The 27,942-nt window shown below is 40.0% G+C and overlaps 1 protein-coding gene and 1 non-coding gene across 2 annotated transcripts in view; both read right to left on the bottom strand.

The window, feature by feature from the left end:
* Positions 1-6,352: 6,352 nt before the first annotated feature.
* Positions 6,353-27,942, bottom strand: part of ABCG1 (ATP binding cassette subfamily G member 1) — a 54,799-nt gene continuing 33,209 nt past the window's right edge. The window contains exons 4-15 of the mRNA XM_068684826.1: positions 27,099-27,231; positions 25,735-25,785; positions 21,544-21,689; positions 20,716-20,839; positions 19,577-19,691; positions 18,725-18,873; positions 18,439-18,540; positions 16,362-16,530; positions 15,481-15,581; positions 14,860-15,018; positions 13,370-13,488; positions 6,353-11,766 (exon numbers count right to left, since the gene is read on the bottom strand). Coding sequence (XP_068540927.1) covers positions 11,538-11,766; positions 13,370-13,488; positions 14,860-15,018; positions 15,481-15,581; positions 16,362-16,530; positions 18,439-18,540; positions 18,725-18,873; positions 19,577-19,691; positions 20,716-20,839; positions 21,544-21,689; positions 25,735-25,785; positions 27,099-27,231 — 1,597 coding nt within the window. The 3' untranslated portion in view covers positions 6,353-11,537. The remainder of the gene's footprint in view (positions 11,767-13,369; positions 13,489-14,859; positions 15,019-15,480; positions 15,582-16,361; positions 16,531-18,438; positions 18,541-18,724; positions 18,874-19,576; positions 19,692-20,715; positions 20,840-21,543; positions 21,690-25,734; positions 25,786-27,098; positions 27,232-27,942) is intronic.
* Positions 27,708-27,780, bottom strand: TRNAF-GAA (transfer RNA phenylalanine (anticodon GAA)). Its single transcript has one exon. It is a non-coding gene; the product is annotated as a tRNA-Phe (tRNA).

Genomic DNA, 27,942 nt, shown 5'->3' with positions numbered 1-27,942 from the left:
TAAAAACAAAGCAAGAAACAGGGCCCCTGGCCTTAACCTACACCTGAACTATACGCTGTGTTGTGTTGCCAGACACAGGAGGAGCACTGGGCCTCCAGGCGAGTGTGACTGCTCTCCTCTGCACACCTGTAATGCTTGGCACTGCAGCTTAAATGCTTCTCTGCTCTGGCTGAGATAATGAGTCCCTAAGAGCTCCCTTGGGAACAGAATGGGTAACACGAGGCTGCTGCAGTAGCATGCCGTGCTCGGGGGCTTTGCAGGAAAGAGCAGTTGAGCAGTTTTGCAGGGATGTGCTGCAAGGAGAGAAAATGATGAATACACCAGCCTCCTTAGAGCCTTCTTTTATGGTGATGAAGTTATCCAAGTGGGCAAAAATCAGTCATTCGTGAAACTCCATTATCTCTCAATTAAAACAGGCTCAGTAACAGGATATAAATATGGTTGTAATAGAAGCAAATAAAGTGACAAGTCCTCTGAAAGTCTTTGAAGGAGACCTTCAAAGACCTGCTAAGGAAGATTTGGAGGTCTAGCCCAGGTGAATTTGGGAGGGTTAAGCACAGTGTGATCATTAAAATACTGAAGTGGCTGAGGCCCCCAAAAAACAAGCCCAGCCGAGGGGCCCTAGCTGCTGGCCATCGATTGCGTTTCAGAGCCCACGTTGGCCAGCACATGGACATGAGCAGATGCGCACAGCTCGTCCATTCGGTCTGCGTCAATAGATTTACAGGCTTCACTAGCTGGCACAATGGAAAACAGCTTCAAATGATTGGGTTGTGTAAAGCCTGTCCTTTCCTGTCCCTTCTTTCTTTATTTTATTTTATTTTATTTTATTTTATTTTATTTTATTTTATTTTATTTTATTTTATTTTATTTTATTTTATTTTATTTTATTTTATTTTATTTTATTTTATTATTATTATTTTTTTTTAATGGAGCCCTGACTTACTTTGAGAAAAGAGACTCAAGTCGAAACTTGAACAAAGCTGTTGTTAGTGTTTCAGGCTGGCTACCCTACCCCAATTAAACTTCCAAACAAAAAGAAAGCCGAGTGCACCCATAACACCCTGAGAGTGATGGGTGGCCACACTGGGTCATTTCAGAGGTTCATCCAGCCCTGCGTCCTCCAGCCCCCAGTAACGTTGTTCAGGGAGAGGGGCAGGATAAGCGTACAACAAGGCTGCTTTTTTTAACACAGCACAGAGCTCTTGTCACAAACGTGAATCAGTTTTAACGAGCAAACATGAGGAGCACAAATGCAGACTCACCCTTCGTGTCTTTGCTTGCACACCCACATCGCTGCACAGCGATGAACAAGTAAGCAAAGTGCTTAATATTTTTCTGGGGGAAAAAGAAAGTAGGTCAGCTACAGGATTTTCATCAACAAAGGTGCTACCGTAATAGGAATCGATGCTGTGACACAAAGCGGTTGTGCTGGTGAGGCTGCTACGCAGATAATGAGTGATGTTTAAAACCACGCATGCCTGGTGGTCCTAAGCTGGCTGTAATCAAGACTGCTGATTGCAGCCCATGCCCCAGCTTCCAATAAGGCTGGAAAGAAACTGTTTGGCAATAGAGATTGATTCCCTGCATGGGTCTTCAGTGACTGAGGATATTTGACTGTTTTTTAAAGCAATTGTAACAAAGGTAAAGGTCTCAGAAGTCAAACGTTTTGAAGCAATGCAAGAGAGCTGAATTTGGCTGACATGCAGAATTAATGGGAAAAACTGGAGCAGAAAAGGAGCTCAGAGTGCAGATGGGTGCTAGCAACAAAGAAGAAACCTGTAGCAGTCTGAAAACACCTCTGAAGATGTATATTGTAACATGCCCACTTACTGCAGATCGCATTCCCAAGTATCTCTGGAAAGGGTATGCTGCCTGTCTGAGCTGGTATCTCACACCTCCCCTGGCAAAGCTCCCATTCAAAAGGAAGATTTAAGGTAAGGTGCTAAGCCAAAGTGAAAACGAATACAGAAACTGAAAGGTTCCTGTTGAGAGCAGACAAATCACACAGTTCTGCCTCTCGATGAGCTACTTTCCAAAAGTTTCATCCCTGGGGTTCAGTAAATATAAGGGACACTTGGCCCATATTTTCCAGTGAATTTCAAGACTCCTGGTTGCAGAGGAGAGCCTGAAAACTTGACCATGATGCCCTCAAACAGCTTGGAAAGCAGAAGGTAAGACCCAAGAACTACATCTGATACCGTGTTAGACCAAGCATGAATGATGGTATCAAGACCCAGACTCAGTCTCTAGGAGGCCGCCCTCACTGGCAGGCTGAGTCCCAAAAGGGCTGCCCTCCCAAGCAGCTCTCTGCCAGAAAAATAATCCTCTTTGGGCAGAAGAGTTCCTTATTGCACCACAGCCTATTTCTTCCCCATCCAAACCGTCTAGAGCATATGAAAGCTGCCAGTGCCGATAAAATGCCGAAAAATGGACTTTTTGAAGGATTTAATGCTGAAATATCACAAAAATTGAAATGAAACTAGAATCTTTGCATCAAACCATATCATTGCTGCTGAGCCAAACACCTCACTGCTGAACTTTCTTCTTGCAGTAACTCTGGGAAATACCCAGGGTGAATACCAGGGAAATACCAGGCTTTAAAAGACCTGTGTAAGTTACACAGGTCTGACTAAAGATCGGAGTGGAATGATGATGGTTTGAAGCAGCTACCATCATTTGGATCATTTGGGTCTATTGTGCTTTGAGGAAGCTTCATGGAAGATGAATCTGAGAAGTTAAACCTGACCAAGCTCTCCAAAGGCCCCGTGATCCTTCCTGCCATGAAGTGGGATTTCCCTGGCTACCTCCCCTTCCTCAGACTTGGCATTACACCACGCCCAAGGGGGGCATTGCCACGACGACATACAGCTTTCATCAAACAGCAGCAGCAAAATCCTGAGCTTTGATTAACTTGTTACTTCTGCAACAATTTTGGAGCTACTTTCCGATTGTACTACAGGAGAGAGCCAAAAAACACCTGTAAGTCTTTTGATAAAGCTATGAAATGTTTTTAACATCTGACTGTAAGGATATGGAGGAATGAGCAAGGAGTTGCCAGGAACAGATGGAGCTTCATTCTACCTGCTAGGTGGAGAAGACAAGCTGGACCCAGTAAGGTGGTGGGACAAGGCAATGACTACGTGCTAGGGGAGAAACAACGCAATTCTGTTCCAAAGTCACAATTTGATAATGTTTCAACTTCATGTTCTGTTAATATTTTCCATTTGAGGAAGAGACGAAGGACTGGCACAAAACTGCAATGTCAGGTACCTAGTAATGCTATTGCACGAAGTTGACGGCATAAAAAATTCACAGATCTTGAAAAAATCAAGGCACAATAATAAAATAAAATAAAATAAAATAAAATAAAATAAAATAAAATAAAATAAAATAAAATAAAATAAAATAAAATAAAATAAAATAAAATAAAATAAAATAAAATAAAATAAAAAAGGAAGAAAAAAGGGAAAACAAATGAGGCTATGAAATTAATAATTAAAAAAATGCAACTAGTGTTCATGCTGCCCTTGGCAGCTTTTCTGCCACAGAGGTGGGAATTCCCAGCCAAGCCCCTTATGATGGCTTTCCTAAGATAAACCCCAGTGCTGGTAACCGGCAGCATGACAGCTGCTCATCACTCACCTGGACACTGCACACCTCCTCACATCCTTCCACGCTGAAAGAAAGGATCATTCTTATTGTAGCAACTTCCCTGTCTTTCCAGCATTTCCCACCCTGCATTATAACACAGTTTTTAAATTGATAGCTACGGGAAAAGGCAACATCAAGTGTTCTTTGTTTTCAAATGCTCTTTATTTTATGATGCCATTTAGAGAACAGAGTGGATGGTAATTGCATGTGAGGTATATTAATTTTTGTACAGTTGATAATGAGAAGTTTATGGCTGGCTTATTTCATAGCATTAACTGTAATATAAGACAATAAAAGTGATTGAAGTTGCTGCTCGGGCTACAAAAGAGTCCTGTTCCTCCTCTTCCTTGTCTGATTTATGGAGAGTTGGCATGGGGAGGCATCTACTTTTGGGGACCACGGTGTCTTCAGTCCACCATTTTTTGCAGGTCTATAAAACATGAAGTATGACCTCTATTATCATTACAAAATTGTCTTGCTCTTAGTTTTGAAAATGTAGTCCTATTGCATCCTCTGGGGAGTTTATCCTTTAAGCATCACTGCTCATGTTGTCTAGGGCTGGACACTTAGCTAACTTGTGAAAGTTATGGCTGTTAGCCTTGCACTGTGGTGAGATACACAGCTAATTTTGTTGCTGTGGCAGCCAAGAGGGGTGGCACGAGGACAAATTAGTAGTATGGAAAGCCACCCTGCCAAAATGAGTTGAAGAGACCTTTCATGATGTACGTGACAGAAATGTACAGGAGGCTGCAGGAGAACACAGCACGGGTGTTGTGGCTGAACAAGGGAACATGGTGCTTGGTAAAATGGGAAATGGAACAGGTGGGACTGGCAGAATAAAGCACGGTTTCCCTTCTCTGGGAACAAGGGAGGAGGAAATCTATAACTTCCAGAGTACTGAGCAGAAGGTAGACCAGGAATGATCATTCACTCCTTCCTGTAATGTAAGAGTATGGGAAAACTCTGCTGAAACTTGCAGCTAGCATGGTCAAGAACAGGAGATTCAAGCAGCAATTAGACAAGTCCATGAAAGAAAAATCCATCAAAGGCAAGAAAATACAAAGAAAACTGCAGTGGCTCAGGCAGTCCTTGAACTGTCAGGCAAGCACCTCTTGATGCTTACCCTGTTCTTACTGTTCCCTGTGTGGTGCTGCGGTCCACTGTCAAGCACTGGGCAGTACAGATCCTTGCCCTGAGCCAATGTGACTGCACTTATGTTATGAAGAATTTCTATGAGTTATATCTGTAACCTACCTGTACTGGAGTTACCTGAAACAACATCTAAAACAGGCAATTTGCTGTCCTTGCTGACTGCCAGGGGCAGGCAGTGAAAATGTATCTGTACCACTGCAGCTGCCAGTTCCCTTGGAGAGAGAACAGGGACAAAGGCATCTGTCTGAAAATAATAACACTTTATTTGATTTTTCTTTTGTTACATTATCATAAATGTCTCTATTCTCAGAAAACAAAGCCCTAGTTTGGAAAATAATGCACATACAAATCTCTTACGGGTATTAAGTATACAGAAATATACAAAGATTTCTCTATTATTGTCATATATCATCAGAATGCCCCACATCCCACATTTTTACTCAGGTCCACTGTACCAGTAAGCGTTAACTACAAAGGTAACAAGCAACCTGAAAAAGACATGGTTTATATAATATAATTACATATATGTATATATATATCTACAACAGTGCAAATATATCACAGCGTGCAGGCAGCAAAAGTCTCTAGAGAAGCGTAATAAAATTGATTCATAGTAATGCAAATGCATTACAGAAAAAAGAGACAACAATGACATTCGATATACAGAATATGCACACTTCAGCACGCTGATTTAGAATGATACTTGCATTGACTCTTGCTTTAAAAACAAAAGAACAAATGTTAAATAATTCAATTACAGATTCAAGGGTAGTATCTCACAATAAGGTCAACTGACTCAGAGAAAGTATTTCACAAGGCTTACTGACATACATAAAGGTTTGGCTACACTGCAGAACTTGTTTTCTTTTCAGATATATCACATAATCTTTTTCCTTAAATTTCATGTATTTATCCTGTAACTTAGGAGCATTTGTTCGATATTTTTAAGAATTGTTCAACAACTTTGTGTGGTGGGAAAGCTGCTTTTTAAAGGAAGAGGAAGAAGTTTGTGCAACAATTATGCTAAATGGGTGACAGAAATAAGTTAAAATGGGGTAAGAAGAAAGACATCACAGATGTCACTGAAGTTAAAAAAAAAAAAAAAAGTCAACCTTAAAAGTAAAGATTTCCATGTCATCTTTTAATCTGCTTAAAAAGACATTTTAGATTTTGTTCTTCTTGAAAGAGTGGAGAGAAGCACATCCTCAGATCCAGACCGTGAGGTATTCAGTAGCTCAAAGAAGTCTAAAAAGTCAGCGCTTCACCTCAAACCCCTTTGCACTGGTCCCAAGAAGCTCATTTTAACCACCCATGTAGACAACAACAAGTAACTAGCTAGAAGGACATGAGCAATTGTTTTGCATGGCCAGAGCTGTACAGAAACCCCAAGAAAGCAAATGGATCGATAAAATCGTGATGTACCTTGAAAGCATAAATAACGTACAGAATGCAGGCTGGCAGGCTAAGTTGTGGGAATTTCTTTTGCAAAAGGATAAATATTTTGACTGGTCATCCTTTGTTTTACAGTTCCTGTAATTAGTCTCAATACAGTTCCTGTAATTAGTCTCAATAGAAACCTAACACTCTTAAAAGAAGCTTCTACAACCGACATCTGTGTAAAGCTACGGTTCGTTAAAAGATTTCAAAATAATGAAAACATTGAAGCTAGATTTCATGCTCTAAGGTAGCATTACTCTTTTGCAAAATCTGTATGAAATGTGTACAGAAAGAGAAGTGTGCTAACATACACGCAACTGAAAGCAAACATGATGTTTGCAGGCTCAACCTGTAGCTTCTGGACTTGTAATACGCATCCGGGTTATAAAAAACATTCGGTGGGATCCAAGTGAACTATCTCTGTATTATGAGAACAAGTATTCAGGAACAGGACAGCAGGAGTTGATCCCTGAAAATGCTACTGCCCCTGTCCAGGAATAGCAAAGCCCATGATTAACTTCAGTGAGACCTCGCAATTAATATTTGCACTCTCTAGTGTGGTGGGGTAGAATTAGTAGGACCTGTGCCATGGGCTCAGCAATGATGGGCCTGTGACAAACTGTTACAAAGGACATGATACTAGGACTAGTTCCCAACAGCTTTTCAAAATGCCTTTGTGATTATCCTACCTTGTTAATGTTTTCCATACAGAACAAAAGGGAAGTAATTCCTGAGCAAGTGCACCTTTTCGGGGTGTTCTGGTAGGAAAATGGACACACACAAAAAGATCATTTTCAGGGTCTCAAAGGAAAAAGAATAACCAATATCTTAATGACCATGACGTTTTCTAATATCCTTGCTCTTCAAATCACAGAAGCGTTTAGGTTGGAAAAGACCTCTAAGATCACCTAGTCCAACCTTTAACGGGTCCACGTCACCGTCTTCCCACTGAGCCACCAAGTGGGGCTGACCTACAGCTCAGTGAGCAGAGGCAATGTGGAAGAGGCACGCATGCCATCTGCACCCTTCTCGCACCCATTTTCTGAGGATCTCTGTTTAGGATCATAATCACTGCATATTAAGTCCCTCCCTCTGCCCTTTTTTTATTGTTCCTGAAGTTAATCATCACAGAGCAGCAGGCAAAAGAACAAAACTGTATTTCAGTTAAAAGTTAATGCTGAAAAAAGAACCCTTCCTGCTTATTTTGGAAAGTACAAATAAACACTGGCATTTTTAGTATGCAAAGCAGTCCTGGATTGGCATTTCTGGTGCAGAAAGAAAAAAAATAGATCTTTCTCCTTACCAAAATTACACAAAGGCAATTATGCAAAACAACAGTAAATATGCAGGAAAATATACACTCATATCTCTGCTTGATTTTCCTTCTCTTCTGCCCCTCAAAAGGAATTTCTGGTTCAAAAGAGTAGATCGAAATGCCAGATATCTGATGCATCTGGTGTCTGGACACAAGTGTTCATTATATTACAACTATACCATCTCTCTTTCTTTAATGTGCATATATATTCCTCTCCTGTAATGATAAAATAAATACTTGGGGCTCCAAATATTAAGAATTCAGATTTTTAAAAGATATTTTTGTTACTCCTTTTGATCCAAAAAGATGAATTTTTCTCAATTTCTTATGAGTGCAGACTACTTTCCAAATCTTTTATTTAATTGTAAATAAAAGTAATTCCTCCTAAAAACTTTAAGGGTTTTTCACATTATATGCAAGTATCTGCCCCCAAAATAATAATTCTGAAGCACATAAAGTGTTGATTGGTGCATGTAATAACCAAAGCAACAGGAACAAATAAGTCCAAATGAAACAAGGAAGCCAAGGGAATGCCCAAGTCTTCTACTAGTCACAACAGAAATCACACAGTCAGTCTTCAAGAGAACTTCAGAAAACTTTTGTGCCTCTTGTGCAATTTTTAGCCAGATTGTGCCTGGTTTGAATGGTGATAATGGCATCGATTTCAACCAGTTTATGGCTACTTATATATGGCTATATAAAATGAGGTTTTGAAGTCTTTACAACCCTGCTGGCCTCATTATGTCTCAGCACGAAGCCTCCAGAGCTTGGTAATGGGCTTGCTTACACCACAGCACATGCAAGCTCAGTCCACTAACATGGGGACATGTTCAATACTAGCCTGCTAGAACTTATTTCCACATAAAGGGAGAAAGGCCAGGCTGAGCCTCTGTTAAAAGACTGCAGCATACGAAAATATAACTGGGATGGACTTCAAATACTTCTGTCCCACAGTATCAGCAAAAGAGATACCAGTTAATTTTACCACTAAGGAGGGAAAAAATGATTATCTCATTTATGTTTAGTGCTGGCTTCGAGAGAATTCATTTATTTCCTTACTGGGATACTACAGTCTGAAAGTGTTCCTTAGCATAGTAACTTTCAGCTAAATTCTGCCAGCAGATGGCTGGGAAGAAGCACATCTAATTAGAAAGGAGTGACCAAAAATAGTCCAAAGCATTCATTTTCTTAGAAACACCCATGGAGAACCAGACTTTTGGCTACTGTAACGCAATACAAACTTACAGTACAGGAATGTTGCAGACTAAAGAGGTAAAACAAGCCTACAAACACAGGAGCAGGCACAGATAACAAGACAGGATCCAAAGCGCTCCTACTGCTAAATTGGTCTAGCTGGGAGGAGACAGCAATACCCTTGTCTAAGCCGAGAGTGGTGAAGTACCAGTTTTATCAGCAAAGTGATTTCACTTGGTAAGTTTCAAGAGATCCTCAGTGTGCTATTTGGTAAATGGTGTTGATAAAAGCAAATCAAACCCTGAATTTATTTCATGCTGTGGATGTTGCACACTTTCATACTCAGCTAGCTCACAGCTGGACCAGCAGTGTGCAACAAAAGAATAATCTGGCAAACATAGTCCTGTATCTGTTTGCAAACAGCAACCACCTGAAATACTCACAAATATTCTGAGAGTCTTAAAATAATCAAGGCACATTGTGCCAAGGGATTTCAGGGGAACAAGGGATTTGTGTCTTGTTTAAAAACTGTTCACAGTTATGATTATTACCTAGAATAATCAAAGTTCTTAATTTCTCCTATCTGACAGCCATGGAGGCCCATGCCTGATTGTGAATATACCTGGAAAAGCTGCAGAACTGTATAAAAGCTCTACAGGCTTCAGGGATATTTTGTGGGGGGGGAAAAAAAAAAAAAGCAACAAAAACATGCAGAGAGGTTGGACAAGGAGGGTTTTTCTTGTCCTTTTTTTTTTCTTTTTTTACAGTAAAGATTGACCTTATTTTCGCAGATCGACCTATTTCCAGGGAAAGTTCAGCTGACCTTCCTAATACAAGTGACCTGACTTCAGCCTAGAAGACTGGCTTAATTCAAGCATTCTGAGCTTAATAGATACGCACGGTCTGTGTCTGTACCAGCAAATAAAATAGAGCCTGGGCATGGGCCAGGAAAACAATTGCCTTCACTCCTAAGTAGTGGAGCTGTGGCTCAGCACAACCTGAGCTTTTCCAGACAGTGTTTGGGCACTGTTTAAAAGTTAGTACAGTGCAGGGATTGTTCCTGGTAGCCCCAGCTGTCTGAGGATTAACAGGACAGACAAAGGCAGACTGTGAAATCTAGCCTAAAGAACAGAGACCAGGCCCTGGAACTATTTAGTTTGCTAATTTAGATGTGGTCATGGAGTCCTCAGAGCCAGACTGTGAGCTGTGACTGTTGGTGGCCAGCAGATGCACAAGGTCTCTCTCTTCAACTAGTCTGTCACGAGTTGCTGAGCTCCTGAGTGGTTTGCTGTCACTGAGCTGCTTCCGATCTACAAGACCTCAGTGTCCCGATAGGAATAATGCATTTATAGAACGCGTACTTCTGGTTTGGATGTCTGTGACACTAAGGTAAAACACACAGTAACTGCAGAAGGTAGTGGAATTCACACAGATGTTTACCAGGATGTCCAACATGGGCATTGGTCCCATGCTGTCATTCTGGGTCGCCAATCCAAACCCGGGAAAATCAGTGACAAAATTCACATCGATTTGGAGTCAAAATTTCCCCTGCCAAGTTTACAAAGGTGAGATATGCAGAACAAATGCATGCCTCTTGCAATGGTTTCACCGGTGTTAATTCCCATGTCACACATGTAGACATCGGGATGAGAACAGAACTGCTTGGTATAATTAACCCTGCAATATTACAAGGCCCTTTGCATATTTTGAGGAGACTCCTACAGGTAGTGGGTTACAGGTATTTTAAATGATGCCACAGGAGGCAGTCACTAGTGGTTTAACACCATGCCCCAAGCTTTGAGCTGTGGATAGACCTTGCTCAGGCTTTAGGGATAGATTCTGCTTTCATAATTTAAGAAAAAAAGAGCATTGGAGTGCTTTGATCTTTTCATTCACGAGAGGTAGATCAAACGGATAATGAGCAGAGTCAGTATTTTCAATACAACAAACATTTAGGATTTAAAAGACACTGCAAATAACATATTTTCAATCATTCAGCAGTAGCTTGAATATGTCTGTGCTATCTATTGTTGCTTCCACATACAGACCACAGGTTCAGTGCAGACTCCGAATCTGCCTTTTCCTCCTAACATTAAGATTTTCAGATATGAGACCAGCTCGACAAGTAAAGCACCAAAATTCTAAATTTAGACACAAACAAAAATAATGACTTGAATAATTATAGATTTTTTTTTTGTTTTTAAAAAGTGTCAATGTTAAAAAGATATCTTTTCCTTATTAATTATTACATTTACAGACTTTTGGCCAGAAGGGGTAGTTCTGTGGAAAATAATTGCAAAATAATACATATAAAACTGCAAAGATGAAACTCTGAATTTAAAAAGATGAGAGAATCCTATTTTCTTTGCATTCTCCATTTTGCATCTCATTACCTTGTCACTTATAATGACATTATACAATTCTGGCTACCAGGACTAGTATTACCTTGTCGCATGATTGGTTTTCATAAGGAAATTTCCTACAACCATTTTTTTTTTTTATTACAGTTACACTGTCTCAGTATCGATATTCTGTGTTGTAAAATTCCCTTCTATTTCTTCTTCCTAGTTAAAGCTAGAAAGTGTAATAAAAACATGACCCAACCCAGCTGGACTGATTGGCTTAACACTATATGTCCTCTATCCCAATGTGGTTCTCTATGGGCTAGGTCATAACAGCATCTAGCTGGGCACTGGAGACGGGCCTGCCACAGTGAGACAATGTCAAGAGCCCTCTATTGCATGTCTAAAGATCTTCCTACTCTATCATTTTAGCTGTTTTTCCTTTACCTCTCTGCTCGGATTTTGTATCTGAGAACAAAATAGGCAATTAGGCGCAGAGAGATGAAGAAAATTCCAAGAACGATGAAGTCCAGGTAAAGTTTGGCATTTTCTACATCCAGTTCTCTCAGAATGGCCTCTGATTTTTGAAAATGGCAAGTGTCGTCTTTGTCACAATGCAGGTCTTCTCGATCCAGTCCATAGATGGAGAGAATTACTCCTTCGAAGCCATATCTGGAAAGAAGAAGGATGGGTTATAAAGCGAAATGTTGATGATCGGTTTAGAAGTAGTCCATCAGCAATACACTCTCTATGCGAGCTTGGCTGGAAACACTGAGGGATACAGTATTGTTCTGACATGCCTCAAGGTAAATTCTATCCCTATTACAATCAGGCAGATGACATGCCGCTGGCATTTTACTTGAGATTGAACAACGACATAAGTTTTGCCTTGAACTGCTTCCAGTTAGCATATAGTGCAATTTCTCAAAAGTAAAATGTTAAAATACAAAGCAGACTAATTTCAGCTCACACTCAGAAACTCCGCTTTTAAAAGTGACATTATTAATTCCATTTTTAAAGCTAAGCAAGGGGGATACAATTACGGTTTGAAGTCAGAATATATTAAAACCGGCATCTATCTAGAATGTCTCTTCTCTTACCTTCTGTTCACTGTAGTTTCACTAATTAATATTGCACAGTTCCCACGTCTCCCCTAGGACTGGGTGTGCTTAGGATCTGACTTTGCTAGCAGATACAGTATCATGGTTCCCACACCTCTGATAGCTCCCTCCAGCTCCAGGAGACCCCACACAGGCTAGACAATGGCTAAAGGCCTCAGCTTGAATTCTAGCTACTAATTTGGGGGGGCTGTAGTCTCTCAATCATTGTTTGGTCTCTGTATAAGACCTCACTTGTCAAACAAGAAGATATTTTAGCTTGGGTTTTCTTAGTAATAGTGCAACTCAGGCAGGGTGGGGAAAAGGAGGGTGGGCAAAGGAGGAACCACCTAGGAACCTATTTCCTCATACTAAAGTGGTCCTGCAAGTACATGAGCCATATACAAAATGATAGTCCAAGAACTGTTTACAAGGAGCCATTTTAGCTCCTTGGGCAACATGCACTTCCTAATCATTTAATTTCATTCCAAAAAAAAACCATCCACCATCACCACAGGAATTCATCTTATCTAATTTCAACCACAAACATTCAGGGACCTCGACTAAACTAGCCCACCATGCTAGCCTCCAGAGGCTTCCTGATGGCAGTCACCACATCTTGAGACTACTACCTCAGACAAGGAGTGTGACTGACATAGATAGCATATAAGGTGCCTGTGCTTTCAATGCCAACAGTTCAGATTAGAGATAACAAAAAACCCCATGCTTCTCATGGCAGTACTACTGCAAAATTTAAAGAAATCAAATCTTCATCCAACAAGTCCATCTAGGATACTGCAGTGATTTATACAACATTTTCTTCCAAAATGAGGCGCTGGCATCAATTTTTCATTTGGGCATACTGTTCCTATTATTTCACAAATCCACTGCTCCAAAATCCAAGGAGATTTGAATGCTGTGTAATTCCATTTAATTTAATGGAACTTACACAGACTTGTGGCTGATGATCTGTACTGAATGTTCCAGTTTATTTCACGTCATACACAAATAAAATGAAGTTGAGATAATGTGGTATTCATTTACATCATATTCATGTATACTTTAAAGAAACATCCTCTGAACATAGTTTCCTTGGCACCCAAAATAACCAAACAGGCAAACAAAATAAAACAAACAGCATTTCCAAAATGGGAGGTTAATGGCCCCCCTAGCAGTACCTGACATAGGAAATGTAGGACATCCACTGGAGGTATGTTGGGATGGTATCAAAGCTGACAAAAAACCCAGAGAACAGAAGCACTGGGATGGCAGTAACTGGCCCAACAAAAGTGGCCACCTGGGGAGAGAAGGAATAGACAGTCTATTGCCAAGAGAGACAGAGAAAACAAACAAACAAAAAAAACCTTGCTCTTTCATCTGACCTTAACTGAGAAAATATTTTTTTTAAAAGCACTTTCCTTAGGAAATCCTCTGTTCTGTGCCAAACCAAGTAAGTCAGTGAAAATCTCCTCTCTTAGACAGCTGGGAGTGATGCCACTCGAGTCCTTCTGAAAACGCTACTCCCCCAAATTATCACAGTTCCAAATAGCAAGAAATTACTTATTTTTTTGGACAAGGTTTCTTAGTGGGGAGGTTAGATGGTTAGTGGAGGAAAAGGGGTCCCTCTTCTCTTCCTAAACCTTGCTCCTAGCTGACCACACTGCTGTGCTGGGATCTTTGAGACACTTGGACCCACCAAGAATTTACTGAGCAAGATGGGCACTGGCATTCCCTTGCATACCCCGTGTGTGAGACCCATCTTCCTAAATATTATCTTTCCTCACTCACTCCCCGCTGCAGGCACACAAAGTCCCCTTCTCATTAACCCCACATGCACAGAAGCTTCAACTGGTGCTAAAATTTGATGAAGAGGATTGTATCCAGTTGGGTGGCTTTGGTGGGGTAGACAGATCTTGGCCCATCTCCAGCCTCTTTTCTCTACATCTCCTCTAGGGCAAAAGGCCATACGAGTATCTCTGGGTAGAGCAGACAAACAGGGGTCACAGCACAGGGCTATGCTTAGTTCCAGAGGGTGGCACAGAGAGGGAATCAAGACTTCTACTGCAGAAAAATTATAGTATCAGTGCCTGTTAATGTCAATAACATCTATTACCACAGGCACCACAAAACAGTTCTGCTGTGAATTATCACTTCACCAGCCTTCCTGCCAGGAAGCAGAACGGTGGCCAGCTTCCACTGCAGCAGTCAAACCGACAGCTGCTTCCTGCCCTCCCTCTGCAGAGGTTTAGTTTCTGGGCAATCCTTTTTCCACCTTGCCTCCTGCAACTTTCTTGTATGTACATGGAAGGACCCCATACTGAGCTGCTGATCTTCATGGCCTACCTCTACTTTGTAGATGCATGCAAATGCATCAGTACTGCAGTTTTTAGGACCTGCTCAGCCAGGGATAAATAGCAAGTGACAATTCACTCAAGCAAGCACAGCCCCATTCATACGGGGAAGGAATTTCACGGCCTCACATCCAGTGGGTGTTCACACTCTTAAAGTTGATGGTTGCGAGAAGCATCAAATAGCTCTGCTAGACCAAGAGAATGTTTTGCCTGTTATATCTTAATAAATGTCTTGTTGACAAAGCAGCAGTCACGGTAAACAGTCAGTACTAGGAGACTGCAGGATTTCTGAGAGGTCACAAAACACCATTAAGTACCTGGAGGGATGTAGAGGCTGCACCTATGAGAAGACCTAGTGACTGTGCCACCAGGGATGTCATGGTTCCCAAGGCTGCAAAGAGGACAAATCGAAGTGCATCAGATGGCTGCGAAGTCATCCAGTAGACGATGCTGCAGTAAGCTACAGGAAACATGATCTGCAAGGAGATACACTTGTAGTTAGTCCATTGAAGCCAAACATTCGCTCACTCTCAATAAGATAAAAATGTAGTGAGTTCCAGTTAACTCGGAGCTCTCAGGCTTCGCATGGTACATGACAGGCGTGGTGTTCAGCTGAGGAGAATGAATGCATCTGCCACAGACTGGGATATTTATCATACTACTTCAGTATTAGAAAGCAGATCCCATTCACTTGCAGTCCTTTATGATTCCCCTTCTGCACAAAACCACAGATAGTAATGTGTTTATTCAAAAAATGTTGGGTCAGGTCTGGGCATACTGTTATCCATGTGCATCTGATTTGGAACTGAAGATTCAGCACATATATATGAACAGTTTTTACCACCATTCAAATGGATAAAATACTATTACTGATCTCAGCAAGTGGACTCGCCATGAATTTAAAAGATTCTTGTTTTATTGAAAAATAGAGCATATACCTGAAAAGGAACATCCGCCATCGTTTTGGCAAGATAGTAGGCTTTCAGGCTGTACCAGTAGTTCAGATGCTCTCTCAGAAATACTCCCATCTCAAGAGGAACTACAGAGAATACAGTTTTGTAAGCTAGGTTGTCAATATGTAATATTCTTGCACATAATATCTAATAATATAATATAATAACAACATAATCCATATCTAATCCTTAACTGCTGTAGTCCCACAGTAAAACTGTAACTCTAAGGCCTTTGACAGACCAGAAATAGTTTCAATTATTTGTCACAAAATGTAAGATGTCAGCCCTGAGACTTGCTCATTGTTTAGAGTATGCATGAGGTTACTCAAATGATCTGAACTTTCCTCAAAGAGGCTTTTGAAGGAAAAATGTTTTCAAAGCATGAGGGACTTCGTTATTCATTTTGGTCCAAGAGGGAATACAAAGTAACAGCACTCCCCTAAGAAGTAGGGAGCAGTCCATACTGCAGGAGTTCGTTTCTGATACCACAAGATTGTGCTGATTTCATGCAGCAGTCATGATTTAGAAGTCCTAGAGAAATTAAGAGAGTTTCTCTAAGAGTAAAGCACAAGATCCTGACAAAGCAGAGATCCACTGGCTCCTTAGGAAAAGGGGAAATCCCAGTCCAGGATTGTAACATTGGACGGTGAGGGTTGAGAAACACTGGCAGAACTGTGGAGAGAAGTCTCTCTTTTGATTTCTACACAGCAGCTAGTTAAGTGCAAGATTTACCCCGATACCGGTTTTAGAAGTGGAAGCACAAGTCAAATGTGACCTTACATGTAACAGATACAACTCCCTCTCAACCTGCTGCAACCTCCTCATCCTTTAATTTAACAGCATGACTGTTAATGACTGGTACTCACATGTAAGGACAGTTGGCATGAGCGCAGCAAACATAAGAAACAACATGGAAAAAAAGAGGAAGCCGGAATTGCTGAGGACTTTCTTAGCTTCATTGCCAATGCCTAAGTAGAGCAAGCCAATGAGCAGGCCAATTCCAATGTGTGAGGTGATACGCAAGTGCGTCAGGACCTACAAGCAAGGAAACAGAAGTATCTCTGATCAGAAAGTCTATGTTCAAAAACAATGGCAATATCACCAAAATCAGAAGCACAGCTTGCAGAAAAACAGTAATTATATCCAGAAGAACATATGTAGAAATGTTCATTTTCTACTAGCATACTGGTCCTCAGCTATGGGAAGCTTATGGTAATGAACTTGCCAATGTGAATCAGACCCAAGGCTATTACTGCACAAACTTTCTTCCTGTAAACAAAAGCACAAACTGCAAATGCTGCGATCTGAAATCTTAGTGTCAGACAACGTCATTGAGCCATTGGCCCTCATTCATCAGGGGAAGCAGACTTTCTTTCTGACAAAAACATGAATGTCTCTGAGCAGAAGGGACCGTCAAGGGAGGCAGAAGAGTTATTTGGGGCATATATAGACCAAATTAACTTAATCTGGCATAAATAAGCCTTTTGTGTCTTCTCTGCAATACAATACTCCTACAAGAAGTATGGACCAACAAAAGACGATTAACTGTGGAACAACTGCAAGTCTTTACAGCTGAGCACAAAAAAAATCTTATAAACAATGTTATTCTTCCACCTATGCATCTGAAAATAAGCTACAGTTTCCCCTGGTGGAGATGAGGAGAGGTTTGTATGATCCACGTTTTGGATTTGTACACCTCTGGGATACATATAAATGGTAGTGTCCTAAAGGGATACCTCACTAGGTGAGGGGCAAGAGCAGCGTAGCTGCAGCACCTGGAGATCGGTGAAGCCAAACTCACCTTACTGCAAGGGTAACTCACTCACACTGAGCTTCAAGTGGCTCAACTACTTTGGAGTTCCAAAACACCTCATTGTCTGGCCTTCCCCTTTCTTAAGGACAGGTATGTCACATTAATGCATATATTAATGCGTATATTGCCTTTTCTCCCCCATCATGTAAAGCACCGAAAACCTTCCAAACCACAGGAAAGCAGCAAACAAACCCTCTTTGGGTTTATTAAAGTGCGAATTTGGCAACTAGAAAAGCACTGGGCCAACAATACTGAATACTCATGAGTCCCTTGGACAAGCGTGCATGTAAGGTCTATTTGAGGAAGCTCATCTCTTTAATTCATGCTTGTTAATGAAGAAATAACCCCATCTGGAGGATCTTTCAAAGCAGTAACATTCAGACAGTGTAAGTACTCCCATCTCTTGAATTCACAAACAAGAAAAACTTCAAAAATAAGCAAAACTTCCCTGAGTGGAAAAAAGAAAGGCCCATTGCATTTTGTTAATGTAGACTAGCCACCCAAAACATTTAATGAACTTGCATGAAAACTGCAGGTTTAGGGATTCTGAAGGGGGGTATTTATTTTTAGGAAAAAGGTGAAAAATATATACTTTTTTTTCCCTTGGGAATGACGATTTTCTTTATGACACTTACTCTATTTTGATTTTAAATGTATGAAAACTGAAATATTTCCCTTTCAGAGAAACAAATTTTTTATTTATTCATTTTCTGTTTCACCAGGAAAGAGAAATATTTTAAGCATTAACTTTACATTACACTGAAACTGTGTATCTGCCATCCTGAATTCTCTGAAGAGACTAATTTAGTGACATACCAGTACAACTTCAGGCTCACTTTTTACTAGGAAAAATGATTGTATGAGGGATTTGCCAGTACAGAGAGGATTTAAGCTTTGGGGTTTTAGCCCAGATGCTTCTCAGTTCCACTGAAGAAAAAAGTGATTCACAATTAAGGTGGTACAATTAATAGCAAGGCTGAAAGATCAGTCTCTTTACTTTGAAGTTCTGTGTCAATCTTCATGCATGGTCTGTGGACAGGTGTATTATATGCCTTGAAGGTGTATTATACTGCCTCAGAATCAACTGAATAGATCTTTAGGCTACAAAAATATTACAAAAGCAGTCTTACTGAATCCCTCATGATGGTGAGAAAAGTTCTTTTGAAGAGGATACAGAACTGGGTTAGGCAGCTGGCGGAGAAGCTGTGGCAGCCTTCTGTGGATGAGGAATCCTGCGGAAACACAAGAAAGAATAAACTTCTTTCTTTGCAGTATCTTGCTTAGTTTTCTTTCACAAAAACCCATTCTCATCAGCTGAATGAGCCCAGAAACCTCCTCCATTGACTGAGGATTTTAAATTCTCTTCCTCCCTCTCCAACCTCAAGCCATACCCGTTACTCGTGATATACACAATACCTCTTCAGAGGGCCGGTGCCAGAGGAAGGGATTCAACTCATTCTCACCACCACCATCTCTCTTGTAGTCTGTGTCACATATCCTCTCCCGTACTGCCCTTACCAGCCGGCTGTTCTGGTCTCCATATTCACCTGATGCAACTTCCATAACTACACAAATCAAAAGGCAAGTTACTGGTTTATCCTACTGATTAGTTATAGGCTTCATTGTTAGGTTCCTTTGATTCTGTAGCATTGACAGAAACGTGAATTTTGTTGAAAACAGGCTCTAATCCACATGCAATTTTTTATGTATATATATATAATTTAAACATATTTTTCCAAAACTATTCAGTGAGTTCTCTTCATTCTGGTAGTTAAATGAACCGTTTTAGAGGAAAGACAGTGAATACAGCAGTATCGGTAGTCAAAAGTGACAAAGGTACATTTTATGGTCTTTACTGTGTCTTTGGAATTAAGAAAGAACAATGCAAAAGAATCTCAATTTTATCAGCTGTATGATACTACAGTGCTATTGTTCATGAAAAAAACAAAACAAAACTCAAAAAGCATAAATACTGGACTCACTCTGAAAAACCACTAAGATTCATTCCTATTAAACAAAACAATACGTTTTATCTTTTATTTCATGGACCTGGACTTCCATAAGAGAAAAATATTCACCAAATTCTACCACTAGATGGCACTCAAATTGCTTAGAAAAAATCTGATTAATTCTATTTCAAATTTTGGTACATGTATGTACACAGACGTATATGTATGTACAAAAGTGTAAGCACATCATGGTTCCATTACCAAGAAGGTACTTATCAAATGCAAAACAAATAGAACAAATTATTCAGATTTTCCTTACCAAAATCTGCTGGATTGTGGTAGGTTGGGCAATTCAACCCCAAATCTCTCAGGTATGGGACTAGATTTAATACTTTGCCACGGTAAATGCATTGACCTTGACTTAAAACATAGAGCTGAAACACAAGGCAAAGAAAAGAAAAGATAAAGAAACATGGAAAACATGAAATCGTATCATAATATCTGAACATGCCATCTGTATGACAGCAATCCATGAACCTAATGAAAGCCTGTTGGCCCTGTGCGAAAAACACCTTGGGAGCATTTGTCATCACTTGGTATTACTTTTGCACGTAATTACAACTAATGGAAAATGAAATGCTTGAGATTTGAATTCTGCAAACATTCCCTCTAGGACTCAAAGAGCATTAACTTAGAAACAGACTAATTCAAGCCTTAGACACATGCTGAAAATAGGCAAGAAACTCTATAAACAAGCCATCTAATTTCCATACATTATGGATATTTTTGGCTGGGAGACAAAGCTGGTGAATGTAGGAATGGAAGGAGAGGTGGAACAGCACAGCAATAGGAAATAGCTTGATTATTCCAACTTTTAGCCATGCTATTGACTTTAAATAAGCTCCCTTGCCAGACTCATAATCTGCAAGTTTGTTCACCTATGATATAGTAGGTTTTCTCTTAGCTCTCACGGCTCTAATCTAGGTCTCCTAACAAGATTAACGTAAATTTAAATCTAACCTAAACATTCATGGTCCACACTACGTCAGGTGGGAGAAAACATCTCCAACTGACTTCAGTTATTATTTCACATGAATATTCTGTGAATATTCTGTGAATATTCTGAATTTGCACCTGTGTAGCTAGGATGAGAACATGTACTAGCAACATTGCAGACATTTGTACTAAAGTCCTCTCACTCTCAAATTATCTCTCATTTACTTTACCAACAGCCCTGTGCCCAGAAACAGCAGGAGGTGAAGGTATAAAAATTGCAAGTGTGATAATTATGATTTCACAAACACATCAGCCAGATTCTTTAAAAACATTGCATTTAAATAATGGAAACAGGCAGAAGAAAAGCCATAATCAAAAAGTATATTTTTCTCCAATTAATTTAATTAATTTATTTACCATGCGTAAAGAGAAAGAGTTTGAAAATAATTTTGAGAATAATACCTGATCAAACAACTCAAACAGTTTAGCACTGGGCTGGTGAATCGTGCAGATGATGGACCGGCCACCCTGAGCTAAAGCCTTCATCAGAGAGACAACCTGAAAACATGATGCACTATCCAAGCCGCTGAATGAAAGGAAAGAAGTTTGTTATCCATGGGTCCGTAGATACCACTTAGAACTAGCATACATGTATGTATTCAATACTTCAGTTTCTCGCTATTATCTTTTCATAAATTCTCTCTGTAGCAGTTTTATTTTATCATATGCCAACGTTACGCTTGTATTTCTCCACCAGTCTTTTAATTAAGTTGGAAGCATGCCCAAAAATGAAAAATAAGAGTATTCTCAAAGCTGCCTTAAGGGATTTCTACATTTTAGGACTACAGATTTAAATGTGCCCAACTTTAATGAACAGATACATATCCATAGCTCTCCCAGCCTCCTCCAAAACTGATCACTGAATTTGATCCTAAATATGCTATATTGATTACTAAAAGTCAGTCTTCAAAATGCTTATATTCAAGCTATCTTTGCTTGAAAGAGAAAATTCACGTGCCACAATCTGAAAACAATTAGTTCTCTCTTTCCCTTCTTGTTTCAGTTTATGTCTCCCTTAAATACTATGTATAGTCCCATGGTCTGTTGGTTACAGCAGTGACACAGACACTAAGTACCCAAACTACAGGATTTCTTTGGGCCTTCCTCAGCACTTGCAGGCAATACAAAACAAGCCTTTTCCAAGGACTTAGAGGTGAATAACCTTTCTGCAGCACTGTTCTACCACATAAAGCAGTATTGTTCAGTCTTTATTTTTTGGCCTTGAAATACCTGGTTGGTTCATCAAAAAACATGACAGGAGGATTGTTCACCAGCTCCAAAGCAATGGCAAGACGCTTTCTCTGGCCTCCAGAAAGACTTCCAGTCCTTGTATTGGCGCACGTTAGCAAACCGAGGGCTGTCAATATTTCCTTTACCTAGAGGAAACACAAAAAAGTGTGTCATTTCTTTTGTTAGCAGAAAAGAAGAGCCTCTTTAATGTATCACTGATTTTCATGGTGAATGTAAACTAGCTCTTGACTATTTCTGTATACCTACCTAAGCCTATTTCTATATAACGCAGGAAAGGTGGGTCTTAAACATTTGTTAGATTCAGTGGGGCTTAACTGCCTAGCACTTAACATTTTGACCAGAATTCTACTTGTCTCTCCTACATGACCAATCTCAGTAGAAAGTCTTTCCTGTGAAAATGGAGTGGAAATCAGTTCTTTTATAGTATCTCTTGGATACACCATAGATATCAAAAAAACCCTTTGCAGTATGTGAACTCATTATACAGCAAGACCAACAAGTTTCTCTCATTAGAACTTCTAGTCTGTATTTACAAGGGAATGGAAATATATAACACAAATCAGTAGTTTCTATACAGTCATGACCTCTTCTCATATCTGTTCTTCAAAGTCTACTCTTTAAAGTGTGGCCATTGATTATAAGCACTTTCATTCTCCTCAGAGCCAATTCAGCTGTCACACATACTCTCAGATGTTTGGGATTTCCTCGAGGCACAGCTTCAGGAATGGCACAGTTTGTCCCAGGGTCTTTGGAACAAAAGAACAATCCCAGCTGCTATTGAGTTTTTCTGTTTCAGTGATTGTAGATCTGACCTTGTAGCCCTGTATGAGCAAAACAGCTCTATGGCATCAGTACAACACAAACATAAAAACGGCTGAATCCAAGCTACATTGCTGTATTGCTCATGCAATTAATAAAATAACCGCTTAAAGGGCAGAAAGGAAGCACAGATATGTAACACTTCATCAAAGCATAGGAGAAGGAGTATTTTTATTTTCTGAAGTAATGTTTGGGTGGAGGCAGTTTTCCAGACAGGGCCATTAACATCGTAAAGACTGGTCAGACCAATCACTTAGAATCGTAGAATGAATCGCAGAATGGCTCGGGTTGGAAGGGACCTTAAAGATCATCTAGTTCCAATCCCCCTGCCATGGGCACCTCCCACCAGACCAGGTTGCCCAAAGCCCCATCCAGCCTGGCCTTGAGCACCTCCAGGAATGGGGCATCCACAGCTTCTCTGGACAACCTGTGCCAGTGACTCACCACCCTCTGAGTGAAGAATTTCCTCCTAATAGTATGATAGAATAAAATCATAGTCACTTGTCCTGATTTGATTTTTGGGAGCTACCTCTCTTAGTCACAAGAAGGGAAAAAACAAAACTCACCAACCCTCATTCTCAGAGAGAAGAACTCAACTACCTCCTCTTCAACTCTAGACAGGGTGAACAGAACATGGGCAGCACAAGATAAACCAACTAGAAATATAAAGTATAGTTCACTGGACATTTTTCATTTGTCCCTGACTGTTTTAAACAAGCATCTGTAATCCTGATAACACAAGTGCATAAATTCATAAAATTTATCTACGATAAACATTTACCTTACAATTTACAGCAATAAAATGAATGATTTATTCCAGTACAGGCCAGTATCACTAAAACGAGTGCCCTTCTAACAGTTGTCGTATAAATGCATACAACACAGTCTTTTCCTCAAAGAGCTGTTTGTAGTTACACTGACAGTATGACAACTGAATTAGCTTGCATAGCCCAACTTACTAAGTGCAAATGAATTAAGACTTTCAAAGTACAAAAAAAGTAACAGCTGTTTCTAAACATAGACATTTTAGCCAATTAAAAAAGTATCTTTGGCTTATTATGAAAAAAGTACTTGACAGAATCAAAGCAATCCTAACCTATCAAACATATGCTGATTCATGTACGCTTCCCTCTCTGCAGTTCTTCCCGATTTCCACATATTCTCTGAGATTGAAGAGATTTATAATGTTCCAATTAGGAAATAAGGACAAAAGGAAGTTATGGAAATGGCTGCCCTACCCTTGAAGTTGCCATAATTTTCATGTTGTAGGCAATGGATACACTTTTCTCCAGACAGGATAGAAGTGGTTTCACCCTTTCCTTAATAAACTTCTGCTTAGAAATGCCAGCTATGGCCAGAGGCATCTTTTACTAGAATAAGGTACTCCTCTGAAATACTCAAGTCCAACAAGTCAAGGTCAGGCCTCAATCAGGTATGCTCATCTCCTACTTCCTTCTGCAGACTTTTATCTTTTGCCAGGAGAAGCTGTGGATGCCCCATCCCTGGAGGTGTTCAAGGCCAGGTTGGATGGCACTTTGAGCAACCTGGTCTAGTGCGAGGTGTCCCTGCCCCATGGTAGGGTGTTGATCTTTAAGGTCCCTTCCAACCCAAACAGTTCTATGATTCTCTGATTCTATTTCAGTTGAGTCCTGTAAGGTGGCTTCTTCCAGTCACCTGCACCATTTCCAAATTTGCCCAAGGAGGGTCTCCTCAGTGTATGACTTTGGGAGCACAAAATGCACCATAATGAAAAGCTGATCCTTCTTTATCTTTGCAAAAAAAGAGTACTCTGAAAAGCCATGGAAAACCCCAAACTTGAACTTTACAGGAAAAAAAAAAACTGTACAGAGTAACATACAAGTCCATAATGAAAGTAGAAGGAGCAGCCAGCTTTCTTGGAAGCTAAGTCTCAGTTTTAGCCATGGGCCTTGTTATTGCATAATCCCCACTAGCACTCAGCATAACTCAAATTACTGAGGCTTATGCCTTGAGGAGGCAGTCTACAAGAGAAAAATTACCATCTCCTTGTTGGTGTTGTCTTACACTGGATTGAAACATAGTTTGAAGCCAGCAAAAACACTTCCAAACACCCTCTGAGCTACAGTTTCAATTTTAACGAATCTCTCAGCAATGCAAATCATCTCTACGTTCATCAGTGCCATGATTTTTGATTTTAAGCTGCAGGCGTAAAATTTCTAGCTATATATTGTTTTGAAACACACCTTGTGGCACTGAACTGTTCCTCCCATATGCTTCAGCATTTCCTGCTAACTCCACCCAAGCACAGACAGACACCTGAGCCCTGAGTAGCCCTAGGTATACACAAGCCTAGATTTCTGAAGTGCAGAATAAATGTGGAGAAAGGTTACATTTCCTACCCTTGGAAGTATAAGTGAGGTAACCAAATTCAGCTGAGAAAGCCATCTCATGCACAAGCTAACCTGTCAGAAGCCTTTTTGTCTAGCTGCACACCTCCAAGGTATTTTCTTTAAAAAGACAGCACTGTGTAAGATCAAATGATGGGGAGGAATCATGGCAGTCAGGTGGCTGAGAGGAGCACACTTAGTGCACATCCAGCTAAGTTATAAACCTCCACAGCCAAAAACCACCACCTTGGCTTCTCTCCCACTCTGGAAAGTCATATGTTAGACACAGCTAGACAATACAGCAAATGTGCAAGAATAAATTGTGCAACTCATCCCCAGTGTTTTTGAAAAGATACATGCGTGTTTTAGCCTGGTTTCTTACTTGTCCAAACCTTGGTCACTTAAAACAGATTCAAAATACATTAGCCTGTATCGTAACTGCAATTTCATTAGCCTGCCCAGTTGAACAATATCTCACCGCTGACCAGCACAGCCAAAATGATCAAAGATTTCAAACATGAGCACAGAAGTTTCTGCAGCAGTTGCAAGAACTACTGAATTTTTCATTAAACCTTGGAAAGGTGAACTTTGCAGCTGGCCTACAATCACTATTGCCAGACATGTCTTTTTTTTATTTATGTCACCACACACAAGAATGCCTGAGCCCTCTGACCTGCATGTAAGAGAATCTAAGTGTTAAGGGACAATAAAAGAAATCCTACAAAACCCGTGAATTCATGTCACTAGATCTTTCGCAATTATCTTCTCAGTGTCAGCTTCAGGCACACTGAAAGCAACTTTCATACAGTCAGTACTATGCATTCACTCATAATGATACCTGTCAACTTCGAGGTTATGATTTATTCTATCATTACAAGTCCAATGCAATTCGTTGTTAGATAAAAAATGTCAGCTTTACAGAGCTCACTTCACAGACCTCTTTGACAACCCCCAAAATCCTCAGGTTGACGGGTTGTGTACATACCATTTCTCTTCTTCCTTCATCTTTCTCTTGAAGTTTCAGATGAGCAGATACCTGGAATGCAACATAATGGAATTTGATTTTAAACTGGCCTGAAGCATCGCAACCAGTTAGAGTGGAAGTCTCAGTCAAAACATCCCAATGTACCATTTAAATGATCTCTTCCAACCCTGAAGGGAAGGTTTAAGTTGAGCTATAATGTTCAAATCACAAGCATCATATATTCCTGTGCTTTAGGTAACAGTATAACCTTACCTAAGCAATCGCTCAAGCATCTGACAAAAATCATATTAGAAAGAAAGGCCATTCTGCAAGTTAAATAACTTGAAAGGAAGATGGGAGACCCATGTCTTTGCATAGCCACTAAGTTCCTAGGCAATGCTGGAATTACAGTTTATCTGTGCTTCCTCCATATCATGAGGATAACTGAAAAAAAATGCCATTCTCTAGGAAGTCAACAAATGAGTACAGAAAAAAAAAAGTGATTATTTGTTAATAATTATCAAATTAATTTTAAGTTGTAATTAAAAGTAATTATTAAGTTAAATAAATATTTTTGTCAGAGCCTTGATTGATTAGACAGAAAGTACCATCTGGGCCTACTTCTAACAAAAGTGGTCCTATGGGATTCTGACTACAATGTTCATATAAACAAAAGAGAAAACCTTCCTCGTGAAGTGCCTCTGCAGGAAATTAGCCACATAAGGCACAGCCAAGACTACAGTGAAATTTGTGGATTGATGATGGCATGCAGTATGAGTAACCTTAGCCTTATTTCTCAAACTAAGCAACAGATTCTTCTAGATTGATTGGTCAATTAATAAATCTCTTGATGCTATGATAAACAACAAAAAGAATTTATGTTGCCTGTACATCTTGGGATTATTCTTACTGTTTTTTGGAAGGAATTCTGTACTGTTTTTATTACAGACTAGTCATGTAAGAGTTTAGTAGCACAGAAATCATGCTTAACGTCAAAACAGCAACTTTTCAGTCAGAGCATGGAAGATGGAGAGAAAGGGAAGAGAATACTTAACCGCGACCCAAGAAAAAGGATGCTTCCTACAAAGACTCATTCTGCATTGAATTGCAGGCTTCATTCTCTGGGAGGTCTACTTAGTACAGCCTTCTTCTAAATCATAACACCAGTCACAAATTGAAGGCAATAAAACAGAAGCTGAGACAACCCACAGAAGAATGAGCCTGAAATGGAATTCAAGGCAACATCAAAGTCTAAGCACTTCCACTGAGTAGGATCAAATAGACCTAACAGCTAGTGGCATTACTAAGAACATGTGTGCAATGTACAATTGGAGATTTTCCATTTTCTCCTGCTCAAATAAATTACAGCCAGAAACAAAGATCACCATCATAGCTTCTTGGACAGTCAGATGAGGAAGGAGCATGTCATCTTGCATGATGTAGCAGGAGACTTTGCGAAAAGAGCGCAGGTCACGAGGCTGTCCGTTGATGAGAATTTCTCCCTTCATTCCTGTCTCTCTGAAATGAACCAAGAAAACAACCAGGGGTGAATCTTGCCTTCATTTGAGCTGTCACAGTCCTCATTATGTGGAACTCCTAGGTGATAATTATTGCCTAGTATGGAATAAAACTGATACAGTGGATAGAGATGAATTTATTTCATGATTATTTTCTCTTTCTTAAGAGGCTTCATGTGATTTTGTTGACAATTTCAGTCCAATACAAAATATGTGCTATCTTGCATGAACATCTGAAAAAATATGAAGCTACTGAAGTGAATTTATTTAGGTTTGTCCGTCTTGTTCCTTATGCCCTAATGACAACACAGAAGCACCTCATAGTTAGCCATAAACCAGAAGATTCAGGCTGATAAACCACAGTCATTTCACATGTTGCAGTTTGGTCTAGAAGACATCTACATTATCACAGAATCACAGAATTGAAGGGGTAGGAAGGGACTTCAAAAGATCATCAGGTCCAAAATCCCAAAACACTGCTGAAGCCCGGGATTGAACCAGGGACCTTTAGATCTTCAGTCTAACGCTCTCCCAGCTGAGCTACTTCAGCCCTGCCTGAAGGTGTATTATGAAGGTGTTGATTAAAAAGGGCCTTTTTTTCAAATGTTTATAAGATGTGATTTTAAAATATCACAAACATTAGAGCCAAATTTGTTTTACAGCTAGAAAAGAGAAATCTTTCTGGTGTTCCAGACTTTAAATTGCTTCTTAT

Source organism: Anas acuta, chromosome 1 (genome assembly GCF_963932015.1).
Source record: "Anas acuta chromosome 1, bAnaAcu1.1, whole genome shotgun sequence".
NCBI classification, from domain to species: domain Eukaryota; kingdom Metazoa; phylum Chordata; class Aves; order Anseriformes; family Anatidae; genus Anas; species Anas acuta.
Note: the sequence above shows the minus strand (reverse complement) of the source record. Positions and strands in the feature narration are given on the sequence as shown.